This window comes from Oncorhynchus mykiss, chromosome 10, assembly GCF_013265735.2.
Source record: "Oncorhynchus mykiss isolate Arlee chromosome 10, USDA_OmykA_1.1, whole genome shotgun sequence".
NCBI lineage: Eukaryota > Metazoa > Chordata > Actinopteri > Salmoniformes > Salmonidae > Oncorhynchus > Oncorhynchus mykiss.
In genome coordinates, this window is record NC_048574.1 from 11,889,753 (window position 1) to 11,905,362 (window position 15,610).

Here is a 15,610-nt window from a genome sequence, read left to right on the forward strand (position 1 = left end):
GACACATACACCGAGTTACACATGGAATAAACAAACATATAGTCGATAATACAGAAGAAAAAAGTCTATATACAGTGTGTGCAAATGAGGTAAGCTAAGGGAGGCAAGGCAATAAATAGGCCATGGTGGCGAAGTAATTACAATATAGCAATTAAACACTGGAGTGATAGATGTGCAGAAGATGAATTTGCAAGTAGAGATACTTGGGTGCAAACGAGAAAGATTAATAAATAAATACAGTATGGGGATGAGGTAGTTGGATGGGCTATTTACAGATGGGCTATGTACAGGTGCAGTGATCTGTGAGCTGCTCTGACAGCTGGTGCTTAAAGTTAGTGAGGGAGATATGAGTCTCCAGCTTCAGTGATTTTTGCAGTTCGTTCCAGTCATTGGCAGCAGAGAACTGGAAGGAAAGGTGGCCAAAGGAGGAATTGGCTTTGGGGGTTGACCAGTGAAATATACCTGCTGGAGCGTGTGCTACGGGTGGGTGCTGCTATGGTGACCAGTGAGCTGAGATAAGGCGGGGCTTTACCTAGCAAAGACTTGTAGATGACCTGGAGCCAATGGGTTTGGCGACGAGTATGAAGCGAGGGCCAGCCAACGAGAGGGTACAGGTCGCAATGGTGGGTAGTATATGGGGCTTTGGTGACAAAACGGATTGCACTGTGATAGACTGCATCCAATTTGTTGAGTAGGGTATTGGAGGCTATTTTGAAAATGACATCGCCGAAATCGAGGATCGGTTGGATGGTCAGTTTTACGAGGGTATGTTTGGCAGCATGAGGATGCTTTGTTGCGAAATAGGAACCCGATTTTAGATTTAATTTTGGATTGGAGATGCTTAATCTGAGTCTGGAAGGAGAGTTTACAGTCTAACCAGACACATAGGCACTTGTAGTTGTCCACATATTCTAAGTCAGAACCGTCCAGAGTTGTGATGCTGGACAGTCGGGCAGGTGCGGGCAGCGATTGGTTGAAGAGCATGCTTTTAGTTTAACTTGCATTTAAGAGCAGTTGGAGGCCACGGAAGGAGAGTTGTATGGCATTGAAGCTCGTCGTTAACACAGTATCCAAAGAAGGGCCAGAAGTATACAGAATGGTGTCGTCTGCGTAGAGGTGGATCAGAGAATCACCAGCAGGAAGAGCGACATCATTGATGTATACAGAGAAGAGAGTCGGCCCGAGAATTGAACCCTGTGGCACTCCCATAGAGGCTGCCAGAGGTCCGGACAACAGGCCCTCCGATTTGACACACTGAACTCTATCAGAGAAGTAGGTGGTGAAACAGGCGAGGCGGTTATTTGAGAAACCAAGGCTGTTGACTCTGCCGATAAGAATGTGGTGATTGACAGAGTCGAAAGCCTTGGCCAGGTCGATGAATACAGCTGCTCAGAATTGTCTTTTATCGATGGTGGTTATGATATCGTTTAGGTGCACCCATGACTAGCTCTGATACCAGATTGCATAGCGGAGAAGGTACGGTGGGATTCGAGATGGTCGGTAATCTGTTTGTTAACTTGGCTTTCGAAGACCTTTGAGAGGCAGGGTAGGATAGATATAGGTCTGTAGCAGTTTGGGAATAGAGTGTCTCCCCCTTTCAAGAGGGGGATGACCGCAGCAGCTTTACAATCTTTGGGAATCTCAGACGATACAAAAGAGAGGTTGAACAGGCTAGTAATAGGGGTTGCAACAATTTTGGCAGATAATTTTAGAAAGAGGGGGTCCAGATTGTCTAGCCCGGCTGATTTGTAGGGGTCCAGATTTTGCAGCTCTTTCAGAACATCAGTTACCTGGATTTGGGTGAAGGAGAAATGGGGAGGCTTGGGCGAGTTGCTGTGGGGAGTGCAGGGCTGATGACCGGGGTAGGGGTAGCCAGGTGGAAAGCATGGCCAGCCGTAGAAAAATGCTTATTGAAATTCTCAATTATAGTGGATTTATCGGTGGTGACATTGTTTCCTAGCCTCAGTGCAGTGGGCAGCTGGGAGGAGGTGCTCTTATTCTGCATGGACTTTACATGTGTGTCATAATGCGTGTGTCACTTAAATATGGGATTAATATTTTTATATGACATGAAGAAATACAGGTTGTTGACACTTTTCTACTATTACGTGGAGGACTTTTATTTTTTAAATGTTCGGGATTCGGGACCCGGAAGTACTGTTTTAGTGTTGCTGATATTATTCTCTTGACACGTAGCTAAGTTGGCGGAGTCCAGAGTAGAATTGTTCTACGTTGCAGGTAAAACAGTTAGTATTGCTTTGTGAAGGCCATAGTACATAAATATATATAGCTTGATTAAGTATTTTATCGAGGCCCACATTAATTTAGTATGTTTTCAGTTGTGCTATAAACGAGCTAACGTACCAGCCACTCTGACATTCTGCTCTAAGTCTAAGCTAGGCAGCAGCCAGTTAACTTTAAATACATTTGCATAGTTAGCTGATAATTAGGTAGCTACCACCGTTTTTAGTGAATTAACGAGTTAGCTAGATATCGTTTTAATTTAGCTAACATTTCGCTACATTATTATTGGCTCACGTTAACTGTGCCCTAGCTAGCTGACCTCGTTAGCAAACTACCTAGCACCTTTTTCGGTTGGTTGGCTAGCTGGTCACTACTTTGGCTAACACAATTAGTTAGCTAACTAATGTTACCCAACAATGACTTTACCGTTAGGTAACGAGCCCGGTGCCGAATTGTGTAGTTTAAAAAAACGAACGTTAGCTATAATTTCATTGAACTCCTGATTAAAGCTAAATCTGCCTGGGTACTTTTACACAGGCAGCCTTGTTTTCACTAATGTGGCGTTTTTCTCAATCAGTTCAGCTCTGACAAATATCTGATGTGATTTGTCAAAATACCTATTGGTGTAATAAAAAATAATTATGGGCTGCCTGTAAATGCAGCCTAAAATTGGTAAGAAACGTAAATACAGTATTTGCTAATCTAGCAGTAAAGTAAAGAGGTCAACCACAAACTAAGACCTTAGTTTCCTGGAAACCAAACATTGAATTACGTTGATTTCTATATCGTGGAGAAATTATCGTTTGAATCAAGAAAGCTACCTCTCATGTCTACAAGTCAGAATTGTTGAATGCAATTATATCTTCATTATTTTCACGTATTTTACTGGTTGTCTGTGTGGATGGCCCTTTTTGTCGGTAGGAATGTGAAACAATATATCCACAGGAAAGTATAATTACATAAACTTTTCAAAGCCTGGTAGTGTGTTCAGATTTCTACATCTACACGTGAAACATGCGGGCAGAACAAAGTAAACTCGTGCACCAGCTATATTTTAATATTGTGCCATGCTTCAGGTGATAGAAATGTAAATGCACTACCAGCGCTTTAAAACGTTCATTTAATTACACTTTCCTGTGAATATTGTCTCACATGCCTACCCCCAAATGGACCAACCGCACGGACAACTGGCAAAGTTAAAATATGTTTTTATTCAACATTGTGACTTGTAGAGGATGTGAGAGAGAACTTTCCTGATTCAAACATTAATTTCTGCCCGACGTAGAATTCAATTTTGGGTTTCCAGGCGAAGGTGTTGGTTATCAGTATCTTCGCTGCACCGACATTATTAGCTGTTAGCTATCCAGCCAGATAGCTATGTAGCAGCTAGCTAGCTATTATCCCAAATGAAAACTGAATGCTTACAGAGTTCGGTATGATTGCACAACATCAATGTCACTGTTCAGATGGATTAACGTCTTGAAAGTTGGCGAATGGCGTTCCCCATGATGCTGCGTTTCTAGCTAACGTTTGCCATCTCACTAGGCTAATCTGATTTAGCTAGTTACTTGAAAGGATGAAAGGCAGGAATAACACACACAATAACTTCCCAGATACCTATGCGTCAAGAAGCTGTGCTATGCCATCTATTGAATACTGTTGACAATTTTCTCCTCCAGCCTTACTAGTCTTATATGAACCATTTGTTTTTTGCAGACGGTCAGAAATGTCAGGGTTTGACAACCTCAACACAGATTTCTACCAGTCCAGCTACAGTGTAGATGACCACGGGCAACCAGCTGGATATGGCTACAGTAACACAGAAGATCCCTACAAACAGTAAGTTTTGTCAACCTGTTAGTAGTGCTTTAATCATGAAGTGCTTTGAGAGGCAAGTTAAGGACCAAGTTAAGTATCACTTCCACCTTTTACATTTTTTATTTGACCTTTATTTAACTAGGCAAGTCAGTTAAGAACAAATTCTTATTTTCATTGACGGCCTACCGGGTAACAGTGGGTTAACTGCCAACTTGCAGACCTGCCAACATGCCTGCATTTTGCGTACCAACTGTGCAATTCTGTTCATGTACGAGATCCGAGTTAAAAGTACGCAGAAATGAATAGGGTCTGATTATTTATTGAATGAAAAATAAATCTAACATCCCGATTCTCGAGCTGCAACATGTAGACATGTACAGAGTTTGTGTCAATGGACATGGAGATGAATACATCATTATTCGATGTAGCTACCCCCGTGTCTGCCCTTCCTCTTTTTTGTGATGCTGAGTTTTCCGACTCAGCTGTACGTAAACACATGGACAAATCCCTTATCGACTCCGTGTGTTGTGGAAAGGTAAACACTAATTGTTTCAAGCTAACGTTAGCGAACATAAGATGGACGTTCAGCGGGCTCTAAAGTGCCAGCAGTTCACTCGCATTTGCTAGTGAAAGAAATTAAATGCAAATACGAAAAATATCTGGTTGAATTTGTGCGAGTTTGATACATTTAATTCTGCGTCCCATTAGTTGTATTTTCCACGTAACATTACGAGGATCACGCATCCTGATAGACTAACTAATTATGATCCACGTCACAAAAAGCATAACAAAAGTAAAATAAATATAAATATCTTGGCATTAAATGGAGTGGGGAGTTTAGAAGACTGTGTGATGGAGAATGATTCAGTGTCAGGTATTAGCTAAAGAGGTAATGCTTCTAAAATGTCTTTGCACTAGATTTGAGATTTTATCAATTTCGAAAATCTGAAAGTATGTATGTGCTGCAAAGAAATCTAATAGGCACCTTCACATCGGCTGAAACGGCAGACTCTTCTAGCGAACAGCGGTCAGATTCCCTTTGAGGTAGCCTACTTAAGCCCACTTAAGTGAGGAGGAGAGCACTCTGACAGAAGTGGTACAAGGAAGTGGTACAAGGAAAATAACCTCTCCCTCAACTTCAACAAAACAAAGGAGCTAATCGTAGACTACAGGAGACTGCACAGCAGATGACCTGGCCTCCACGATCACCCAACTTCAACCCATCTGAGATGGTTTGGGATGAGTTGGACCGCAGAGTGAAGGAAAAGCAGCCAACAAGTGCTCAGCATATGTGGGAACTCTGTTGGAAAAGCATTCCACTTGAAGCTGGTTGAGAGAATGCAATGTGTGCAAAGCTGTCATTAAGGCAAAGGGTGGCTTCTTTGCGGAATCTCAAATATAAAATAGATTTTGATTGAACTTTTCTTTGGTTACTACATGATTCAGTATGTGTTATTTCATAGTTTGTCTTTATTATTCTACAATGTAGAAAATAGTAAGAATAAAGAAACCCTTGAATGAGTAGTTGTCCAAACTTTTGACTGGTACTGTATACACACACACACACAGTGGCCATTTTATTAAGTACACCACCCTGTTCAAGAAATGGTTCGCTCCTACAGACAGTGAGTCACGTGGCAGTGGCGATATATAGATAGCAGACATCGAGGCATTCAGTTACTGTTTGATTGAATGTTAGAATGGGCAAAACAAATTACCTAAGCAACTTTGAGTGTGGTATGATTGTCAGTGCCAGGTGTGCCAGTTTCAGTATCTCAAACATCCGGCCCCCTGGGCTTTTCACATATGACGGTGTCTAGGGTTTACTGAAAATGCTGAAAAAACGGTAGTCCTTTGGGCGAAAACAGCTCGTTGATGAGAGGTCAAAGGAGAATGGCAAGAATCGTGCAAACTAACAGGCAGGCCACAAATGGGCAAATAACAGCGCAGTACAACAGTGGTGTGCAGAACGGCATCTCGGACCGCATAACATGTCACCACACCGGTTTTCTTTCCAATCAGCTAGAAACAAGAAGCCGCTCCAGTGGACACATTGGACAATTGAGTGGAAAAACCACGCCTGGTTTGACGAATCCCGTCATGCTGATGGCAGTCAGGATTTGGCGTAAGAGGCATGAGTCCATGGCCCCATCCTACCAGGTGTCAGCGGTACAGGCTGGTGGGGTGATGGTTTGGGAAATGTTTTCCTGGCGCACGTTAGGTCTCTTGATACCAATTGAGCAATGTTTCCATGCCCCAAATAAATCGGGCTGTTCTGGAAGCAAAGGGGCTTAATTTACTTGACTTTATGTGCGTTTTGTATTGCTAGGTATTATTACTACACTGTTGGCGCTAAAAACGCTAGAGTATCGCTGCACCTGAGAACATCTGCAAATCTGTGTATGCAACCAATAAAAGTTGATTTGATCAGTCACTTCTCTAACTCACTGTGATCTGAGAATAGCTACACTTTAGAAAAGCCTGTCTCCAATTTCTCACAAGGGCCAGTTTTGTTAGTTCTGTTCCCATGTTGCTTACTAGCTTGAGACGTGACATGTTTGTGTTTTAATAAAGCCATGGAGGGGTTCTGAGAAGTGTTCCTATGTGTCACCCCAGGGGTCAATATGGTCAGTATGACTACTCCCAGCCAATGGGATACGCAGCCCCAGGGATGATGCAACCTCAGCAGCCCTACACCGGCCAGATCTACCAGCCCACACCGGCCTTCACACCTTCCCCCACACAGTCCATGTACGGCAGCAGCTTTGACGACGAGCCCCCGTTGCTGGAGGGTAAGGATAACCCGGTGGTGAGACTCCACGGGGGAAAGGGATGGTTAAGAATGCTTTATCCCAAATCAAGCCCTTTCATCCACCTCCCTAGGCACCTTTGTTGATCTGAGAGGATTGGCTAGTTTTAAGCAATATGGCACAAATTCCACGTGATCTATCAGAAGCCAGGTGGAGGTTTTCGATTGGATCCTATACTCTCAGACCTATGCCAGAGCATGGGGGCCAGAGCATGGGGGCTTCATACTTGGGATTGATTGGGGGAATGAAAGACGCTGGAATTTCCTCAAGGTGAAAGAGTGGTCAGAGGTCGAGGTCGACCGACGATTTGTCAACGGCAATTCCGATTTATTGGAGTTTAAAAAAGCAGATACCGATTTTAAATCGGATATTTTATTTATTTATATATTTGTAATAATGACAATTGCAACAATACTGAATTAACACTTATTTTAACTTAATATAATAAATAAAATCTATTTAGTCTCAAAAATAAATAAATAAATAGTGAAACATGTTCAATTTGGTTTAAATAATGTAAAAACATGTTGGGAGAAGAGAGTATGTGCCATGTAAAAAAGCAAACATTTAAGTTCCTTGCTGAGAACATCTGAAAGCTGGTGGTTCAATATTCCCAGTTAAGAAGTTTTAGGTTGTAGTTATTATAGGAATTATGATGCGTTGACTTTTTCTCTACCATTTGTATTTCATATACCTTTGTTCTTATAGGCACTGGAATTGATAGGCTTGAAGTCATAAACAGCGCTGTGTTTCAAGCATTGCTAGACTTTTTCTCTCTACCATTTGTATTTCATATACCTTTGTTCTTATAGGCACTGGAATTGATAGGCTTGAAGTCATAAACAGTGCTGTGTTTCAAGCATTGCTAGACTTTTTCTCTCTACCATTTGTATTTCATATACCTTTGTTCTTATAGGCACTGGAATTGATAGGCTTGAAGTCATAAACAGTGCTGTGTTTCAAGCATTGCTAAGAGCTGCTGGCAAACACAGTAAAGTTTGAATGAATGCTTACGAGCCTGCTGCTGCCTACCACAGCTCAGTCAGACTGCTCTATCTAATCATGACTTAATTATAATAAGCACACAGAAATACCAGCCTTTGGTCATTTAATATGGTTAAATCCGGAAACTATAATTTCAAAAACAAAATGTTGATTCTTTCAGTGAAATACTGTCCAAATGTTTCTGTTACATTGCACAACCTTCAATGTTATGTCATAATTATGTAAAATTCTGGCAAATTAGTTCACATTTCGCAACGAACCAAGCAAATTGTTGCATATACCCTGACTCTGCTTGCACTGAACGCAAGAGAAGTGACACTATTTCCCTAGTTAATATTGCCTGCTAACATGAATTTTTAACTAAACATGCAGGTTTAAAAATATATACTTCTGTGTATTGATTTTAAACAAGAAATTTATGTTTATGATTAGGTACATTTGTGCAAAGATGGCTTTTTTCGGCAATGCGCTTTTGTTAAATCACCCGTTTGGTGAAGTTGAAGAAGGCTGTGATTCGATGATAAATTAACAGGCACCGCATTGATTATATGCAACGCAGGACAAGCTAGTTAAACTAGTAATATCATCAACCATGTGTAGTTAACTAGTGATAGTTTTTTTTTATAAGTTAACAATCTTAAGTTCAATGCTAGCAAACAACTTACCTTGTGGATGCAAGGAGCCAAGGTCCTTTAGACGCTGCACTCGCTTAACAGGTGGTCAGCCTGCCACGCAGTTTCCTCAGATTGTAATGTAATTGGCGTCCATGCCGATTTAATTGGTCGACCTCTAGTCAGGGGAGCCCTATGATGGGTTTCAGATGTCTTCAAATCAAATGTTATGTCGCATGCTTCGTAAACACCCGGTCACTAACAGTGAAATGCTTACTTACTGGCCCTTCTCAACAACGCAGAGAAAAATATACAAATAAGTAGGAATAAATACACGGTAATGATAACCTGGCATTATACACGGGTACCAAGTCGAAGTGGAAGGGTATGAGGTAATTGAGGTAGATGGTACATATAGTTAGGGATAAGTTGACTAGGCAACAGGATATAAAATGAACAGTAGCTGCAGCATATGTGATGAGTGTGTGCAAAAAGGGTCTATGCAGGTAGTCTGGGTAGCTATTTGGTTAACTATTTAGCCGTCCCATGGCTTAGGATAGAAGCTGTTCAGGGTCCAGTTGGTTCCAGACTTGGCGCATCGATACTGCTTGCTGTGAAGTAACAGAGAGAACGGTACATGCCTGGCAGGAGTATTGGAACATTTTTAGGGCTTTCCTCTGGAGCTCGGCCCCAGTGATGTACTGGGACATAGTGTCTTGCAGTCGTATGCCAAGCCGTTGCCATACCAGGCGGTGATGCAGCCAGTCAAGATGATCTCAATGGTGCAGCTGTATAACTTTGAGATCTTTAGTGAGATCTGTTCTGTATCCGTGTTGCAGTCCCCCTGAGACGGGAAAGTCTCTAAGTCAGAGTTGCCCAGTTATCCAGCTGTGTGCACTAAATGGGTCTGCAGTCGGGGAGGAGCCACCAGGGCCATCCTGCTGGGGAGGAGCCACCAGGGCCATCCTGCTGGGGAGGAGCCACCAGGGGAATCCTGCTAAATCAAATCAAATGTATTTATATAGCCCTTCGTACATCAGCTGATATCTCAAAGTGCTGTACAGAAACCCAGCCTAAAACCCCAAACAGCAAGCAATGCAGGTGTAGAAGCACGGTGGCTAGGAAAAACTCCCTAGAAAGGCCAAAACCTAGGAAGAAACCTAGAGAGGAACCAGGCTATGTGGGGTGGCCAGTCCTCTTCTGGCTGTGCCGGGTGGAGATTATAACAGAACATGGCCAAGATGTTCAAATGTTCATAAATTACCAGCATGGTCCAATAATAATAAGGCAGAACAGTTGAAACTGGAGCAGCAGCACGGCCAGGTGGACTGGGGACAGCAAGGAGTCATCATGTCAGGTAGTCCTGAGACATGGTCCTAGGGCTCAGGTCCTCCGAGAGAGAGAGAAAGAAAGAGATAATTAAATTCACACAGGACACTGAATAGGACAGGAGAAGTACTCCAGATATAACAAACTGACCCTAGCCCCCCGACACAAACTACTGCAGCATAAATACTGGAGGCTGAGACAGGAGGGGTCAGGAGACACTGTGGCCCCATCCGAGGACACCCCCGGACAGGGCCAAACAGGAAGGATGCTAGGGAGGAGCCACCAGGGCCACCTGCTAGGGAGGAGCCACCAGGGCCATCCTGCTAGGGAGGAGCCACCAGGGCCATCCTGCTAGGGAGGAGCCCCCAGGGCCATCCTGCTAGGGAGGAGCCACCAGGGCCATCCTGCTAGGGAGGATCTTATTTTGGAGGTAGGCATACATCTTCCACTCCATTCATCTGATACAGTGGTGTCATAGGGAGACATGCGTTCTCGTCATAAATACTTATTTCTTGGCTTGTAATTTCCTTGTAATTTAAGTGTAAAGTGTATTTCATTCTAGGGGGTATATAGATTTTTGTTCAGACTATTGTATGAATGAGTTGTCCCTCTCACCCAACCCTTTGTCTTATATCTGACATTGTTTTAATATCTTTTCATGGGTATGCCTCATAGAATTAGGCATAAACTTTGACCACATCTGGCAGAAGACCCTGACAGTGCTCCACCCCATGAAGGCAGCAGACGGTAACATTATGAACGAGACTGACCTGGCTGGACCCATGGTGTTCTGTCTGGCCTTCGGAGCCACCTTACTTCTAGTAAGAACTATTCTATTGATGCAGTACATCACTTAAACACTTACATGGTATCAATATGTATTTTACCTTGTGCTCTAATATAACATTGTTTGTCCTGGGAAGAGATGACTATGTAAAAGGGGATGGCTGATGAGTTGTCTATATGTTCCTGTCTAACTGCTACAGACAGGAAAGATCCAGTTTGGCTATGTGTATGGCATCAGTGCCATCGGCTGCCTGGGGATGTACTGCCTCCTCAACTTAATGAGCATGACCGGCGTGTCGTTTGGCTGTGTCGCCAGCGTACTGGGCTACTGCCTGCTACCCATGATCCTCCTTGCCAGCTTCGGAGTCATCTTGTCTTTACAGTAAGTACAAACATGGGCCTGAGAAGAGGTTAGCTCAATATGGTAAAGTCCTGTGTCACTACAATAGATCGTATCTGTTTATTGTAAGTGTCGGGTGGTGCACAACAATTTTATAATCAGCCTTTGACTTTTGATGCCCTATTTGTTTGTTTATGGAGTATTACAGTGCAATTATCTTAGCCACACCAGTGTTTTCCCTATGATATTTTTTTTCTGCAATGGTAGTGGGTTTGGTGGTCCGGGTGCATGCCGACATTTTACTAACTGATCTAACTTTATTTACCTTTTCAGAGGCATGTTTGGAATAATCATCGCAGCCACGATAATTGGCTGGTGCAGTTTCTCTGCTTCCAAGATCTTCATCTCGGCCCTGGCCATGGACGGACAGCAGCTTCTGGTGGCGTACCCCTGTGCCCTCCTCTACGGGGTCTTCGCCCTTATCTCTGTCTTCTAAATGTTGTTTCTGTCTACACCAGGGTTCCCCTAACTCGGTCCTGGGGCTCTGGTGCACATTTCCTTTTTTTGCCCTAGTACTACACATGTTTTGAATAACCAACTCTTCAAGCTTTGATTATTTGAGTCTGTTGTGTAGAAATCCAAAACCAAAATGTGCACCCAGGTGGTGGGACCAGGACAAAGTTGGGGAAACCCTGGTCTAGAACAGTGTTTTCCAACTCCTATCGTCCTGTACCACCAACAGAACACATTCTTCCTGTAGCCCTGGACAAGCACACCTGATTCAACTTGTCAACTAATCAAGCCCTCATTGAGTTGAATCAGGTCAGTTTTTTCTGGGGCTACAACAAAAAAGTGTATGCTATTGGAGGTACTGGAGGACTGGCATTGGGAAACACTGGTCTACACCCTGCAAACGGACCAACAAACCCAACTAACTTTAGGGCCTGTCAGAGGCCCTTCTGTGCTGCACCCCCATCGCAGTGGTGTGGCCAGTTACCCTGTCTGTTGCATTCCATTTTTACACCTGCCTACACAGGTCCGCGCAAAAGTATCAATTCCGAACCCCTTCTATTCAGGACTAAGCACCCATCCACCGACCACCACAGAATCTTATATTCCCTGTAAAGCTTCTTTATTCTGTATGTTTGTTTCTTAGATTTATTTGAGCCTTGAGGCCTTCAGAAAATGGTTTGCACAAGTATTTTACATTTTATTCAACTGAAGCAGGAGATTTGAAATAGAGCAGTTAATTCTGTCGGCCCTCTCATGCATACATGCACATCTGGGTACTCTGAGGTCAACTTGCAACTCGGAAGAGACATGTCTTACAAAGCTGAAATCGTTTTAAATTGCTGAAACACCAAAGCTCTGTGCCCTTCCCCACTATTTCCCTTTCCCAGCCCTAGGCGCATGGCCTAACAGTGAGCCTCCTTAGCTAACTACATGTGGTCAAGGGTGTGTTAGTTATGCAGCTTGTGTGATTGTGAACTTTGGTCAGTCAGTGCCTGTGTAATGACAGCTGCACACATGCAGACTCAAAGAATTTATGTCCCAAAAAAATAAGATGTTGTTTTTTCATTTTCTCTATTGACCAGTGGGAACCAGCTAATGTGTGCCTCATGACCTAGTTTTTGTTCATATTTACCGGCACATTTATTTTTATTGTAAAATGATAGTTTGTTGATCACATTAAAGCTGAAATATGTAACCTTTTGGGCGACCCGACCAAATTCACATAGAAATGTGAGTTATAGCTCTGTCATTCTCATTTGAAAGCAAGTCTAAGAAGCGGTAGATATGTTCTTTGTACGCTATTTCTATGCTTTCCTTAAGTTAAGTTTCACTGTGTAATGGTATTGTACTACAGGTTGTTAAACCACACACGAAGGAGCTCACAGATCCTGAGTTTTGTCTCCTACACCTTAACTTAAATCCTCCTTTTCATGCATTTTGCATTTGATCAGTTTTCTATTGTTTTCAACCCTGTCCCTGGAGAGCTACCATCCGGTAGGTTTTCACTCCAACCCTGTTCCTGGAGAGCTACCATCCGGTAGGTTTTCACTCCAACCCTCTTCCTGGAGAGCTACCATCCGGTAGGTTTTCACTCCAACCCTGTTCCTGGAGAGCTACCATCCGGTAGGTTTTCACTTCAGCCCTGTTCCTGGAGAGCTACTATCCTGTAGGTTTTCACTCCAACCTTAATCTAGCGCACCTTCTAATAGTTAGCTGGTTGATAAACTGAACCAGGTTAGTTACAACTGGAGTTGGAGTGACAATCTACAGGAGGGAAGTTCTCCAGGAACAGGGTTGGAAACCCCCCTGCTGTAGGCTATGCGTTGAGTTTTTTTTTTTTTACTTCAGGTTGAAAGTTTTGGTCTTTTGCCATTCACTTTGGACTGATATTAAAATGTGGCTTTGGAATTTTGGTTTCACACACAGGTGTCATCTGAGAGGCTGTTAATGAGCACAGGGTTTTAAGGTCATTGGGTTTTTTTTTTTGTTTTTCCTATAGATTTGTTTCTGTGCTAAACCTGAGCTCCTCAAATGGATTCGTTTTTATATTTTTGCCCTCTTAAGCAAAATGCGGCAATGAAAATGGAGTGCTTTTCAATGTCAACAAATGTTAAGGGGATACTGCATTTCAAAAAACCCAGAGGAAATACAGTAAGTAGCCTTTCACGAGCTAGCTCGAACGGCTCATAGGAGCAGATCTCCTGAGGTAGCTTGACATACAAGTATACCCCCTGGACAGGATGCTAGTCTATCGTAGGGCCTTACCCAAAATCTATCTCCTTAATGTTGAGTGCCAGGCAGCGACGCATCGTGTCCCATTCTTAGTCTCTTTGTATGATGCGGCCAGGGATCAAACTCCCAACCTTTCAATCTCAGGGCGGACACAAGGCCACTGAGCAATTACAGTGCTGCTCTTATATGGCCAAGTATTTATATACTGTATCATTTGTTTTGTACATCAAAGTCGATGTTGTGCTTTTGTCATGTGGAAATTCTTGATAGATGGGCGTCGTGCTTGGGTGGTTTTATCTGCCACTATCTAAATAAAATATTTCATGTCATCTATGGTCCGTTGCATCATTTTTACATGCACGTGATGTGGCGTCCCGCCCGGAGTCCATTTTTAGTATTTCTCATGCTTTCAGCCTAAAACATTTTAAGGTTTGGTATTTCTGGAATTCATCCTGTAATGACTGGGTGTTGGAACCAAAACCACACTCACTCTGAGTCTACTGTATAACGTCTTCTTTGTTATCAGAAATATAATTATTAGAAATAGAACCTATTATCATTGAGTTCAGTTTTACATAAGCTACCCAGGAAAAGTTTAAAGTAAGGTGATATAAATACGTAGCCTCGGAAACAAAGTTCATGAGATTAGTATTTGCTAATCTTAGGTAATATTTAATATATTAGCCATTACTGAGACTCACTTAAAGACAGCACCTTTGATCATACAGCAGTAGGGAAACAAGGATATAACATCTACAGAAAAGACAGGAATGTCTACGGGGGAGGTGTTGCGGTAAATGTTCAGAGCCATATTCCTGTAAAGCTCAGAGGTTCTCATGACAATTAAGTAGAAGTGCTGTGGTTGCTGGTTCACCTGCCTCATCTGAAACCTCTTTTAGGGTGCTGCTATAGGCCAAGTGCTAACTGTCAGTATCGGGAGAATATATGTGGGATGTTAGATAAGATCTCTGATACTTTTATTTTCTTGGTAACCAGAACATTGACTGGTTATCTAGATGTCCTTTAAAGAGTAAGCTTCTTACTGTGACTAAGGCCTGTAACATGACCCAGGTTATCACTCAGCCAAACCGAGTGTATACTGATAGTGTTTGTGACAGGTTTACTCCAAATAAATATCAGTTCGCGTTGGCTGTAGTGACCATAATATTGTGGTAATAGATTGTATATTACTGTTTTATATAATTTTATCCTTTCAATATGAATAGATTGTTTTTATATATCATTAGAGATTGAAAGTATTGTTAGGTTCAAGCTCTTTGTGTATGAGAAGTCAAATGATTTAGTGGACTAGGAATGTGTACTCCCAATAACTCCAGGCCTCTCCTGACTGATAAGAAGTCCTGGGTGATGGAAAATTATTGAAGTACATCTTTGAGGAAAGGAGGGGGTGAGAGCTAAGGGTATAAATGGACACCAATGTATTGAATGTACAGTTGAAGTTGGAGTTATTAAAACTTGTTTTTCAACCACTCAATAGGTTTGGCAAGTCGGTTAGGACATTTGTGTCATGCACAAAGTAGTTGTTCCAACAATTGTTTACAGACACATTAATTCACTATCAAAATTCCAGTGGGTCAGAAGTTTACATACACTAAGTTGACTGCCTTTAAACAGCTTGGAATATTCCAGAAAATGATGTCATGGCTTTAGAAGCTTCTGATAGGCTAATTGACATCATTTAAGTCAATTGGAGGTGTACCTGTGGATGTATTTCAAGGCCTACCTTCAAACTCATTGCCTCTTTGCTTGGGAAATCAGCCAAAATTGTAGACCTCCACAAGTCTGATTCAGCCTTGGGAGCAGTTTCCAAATGCCTGAAGGTACCACATTCATCTGTACAAACAATAGTAAGCAAGTATAAACACCATGGGACCACGCAGCCATCATACTGCTCAGGAAGG

At 42.5% G+C, this 15,610-nt stretch overlaps 1 protein-coding gene across 1 annotated transcript; it reads left to right on the plus strand.

The window, feature by feature from the left end:
* The first annotated feature begins 2,083 nt into the window (after nt 1–2,083).
* On the plus strand, nt 2,084–14,017 carry LOC110533349 (protein YIPF5). Its single transcript, XM_021617460.2, has 6 exons — nt 2,084–2,238; nt 3,961–4,083; nt 6,679–6,854; nt 10,493–10,638; nt 10,804–10,985; nt 11,277–14,017. The coding sequence occupies exons 2-6, from the start codon at nt 3,971–3,973 to the stop codon at nt 11,437–11,439; spliced, it is 780 nt and encodes a 259-aa protein (XP_021473135.1). The 5' UTR covers nt 2,084–2,238; nt 3,961–3,970; the 3' UTR covers nt 11,440–14,017.
* Nucleotides 14,018–15,610: the final 1,593 nt, after the last annotated feature.

What these genes read in the sequence shown, in the direction of transcription:
- LOC110533349 (XM_021617460.2), top strand. Translation starts at nt 3,971, where the DNA reads ATGTCAGGGTTTGACAACCTCAACACAGATTTCTACCAGTCCAGCTAC. An exon ending in ACAGAAGATCCCTACAAACA is followed by an intron (nt 4,084 to 6,678) that starts GTAAGTTTTGTC and finishes GTGTCACCCCAG; the next exon opens with GGGTCAATATGGTCAGTATG. An exon ending in CGAGCCCCCGTTGCTGGAGG is followed by an intron (nt 6,855 to 10,492) that starts GTAAGGATAACC and finishes TATGCCTCATAG; the next exon opens with AATTAGGCATAAACTTTGAC.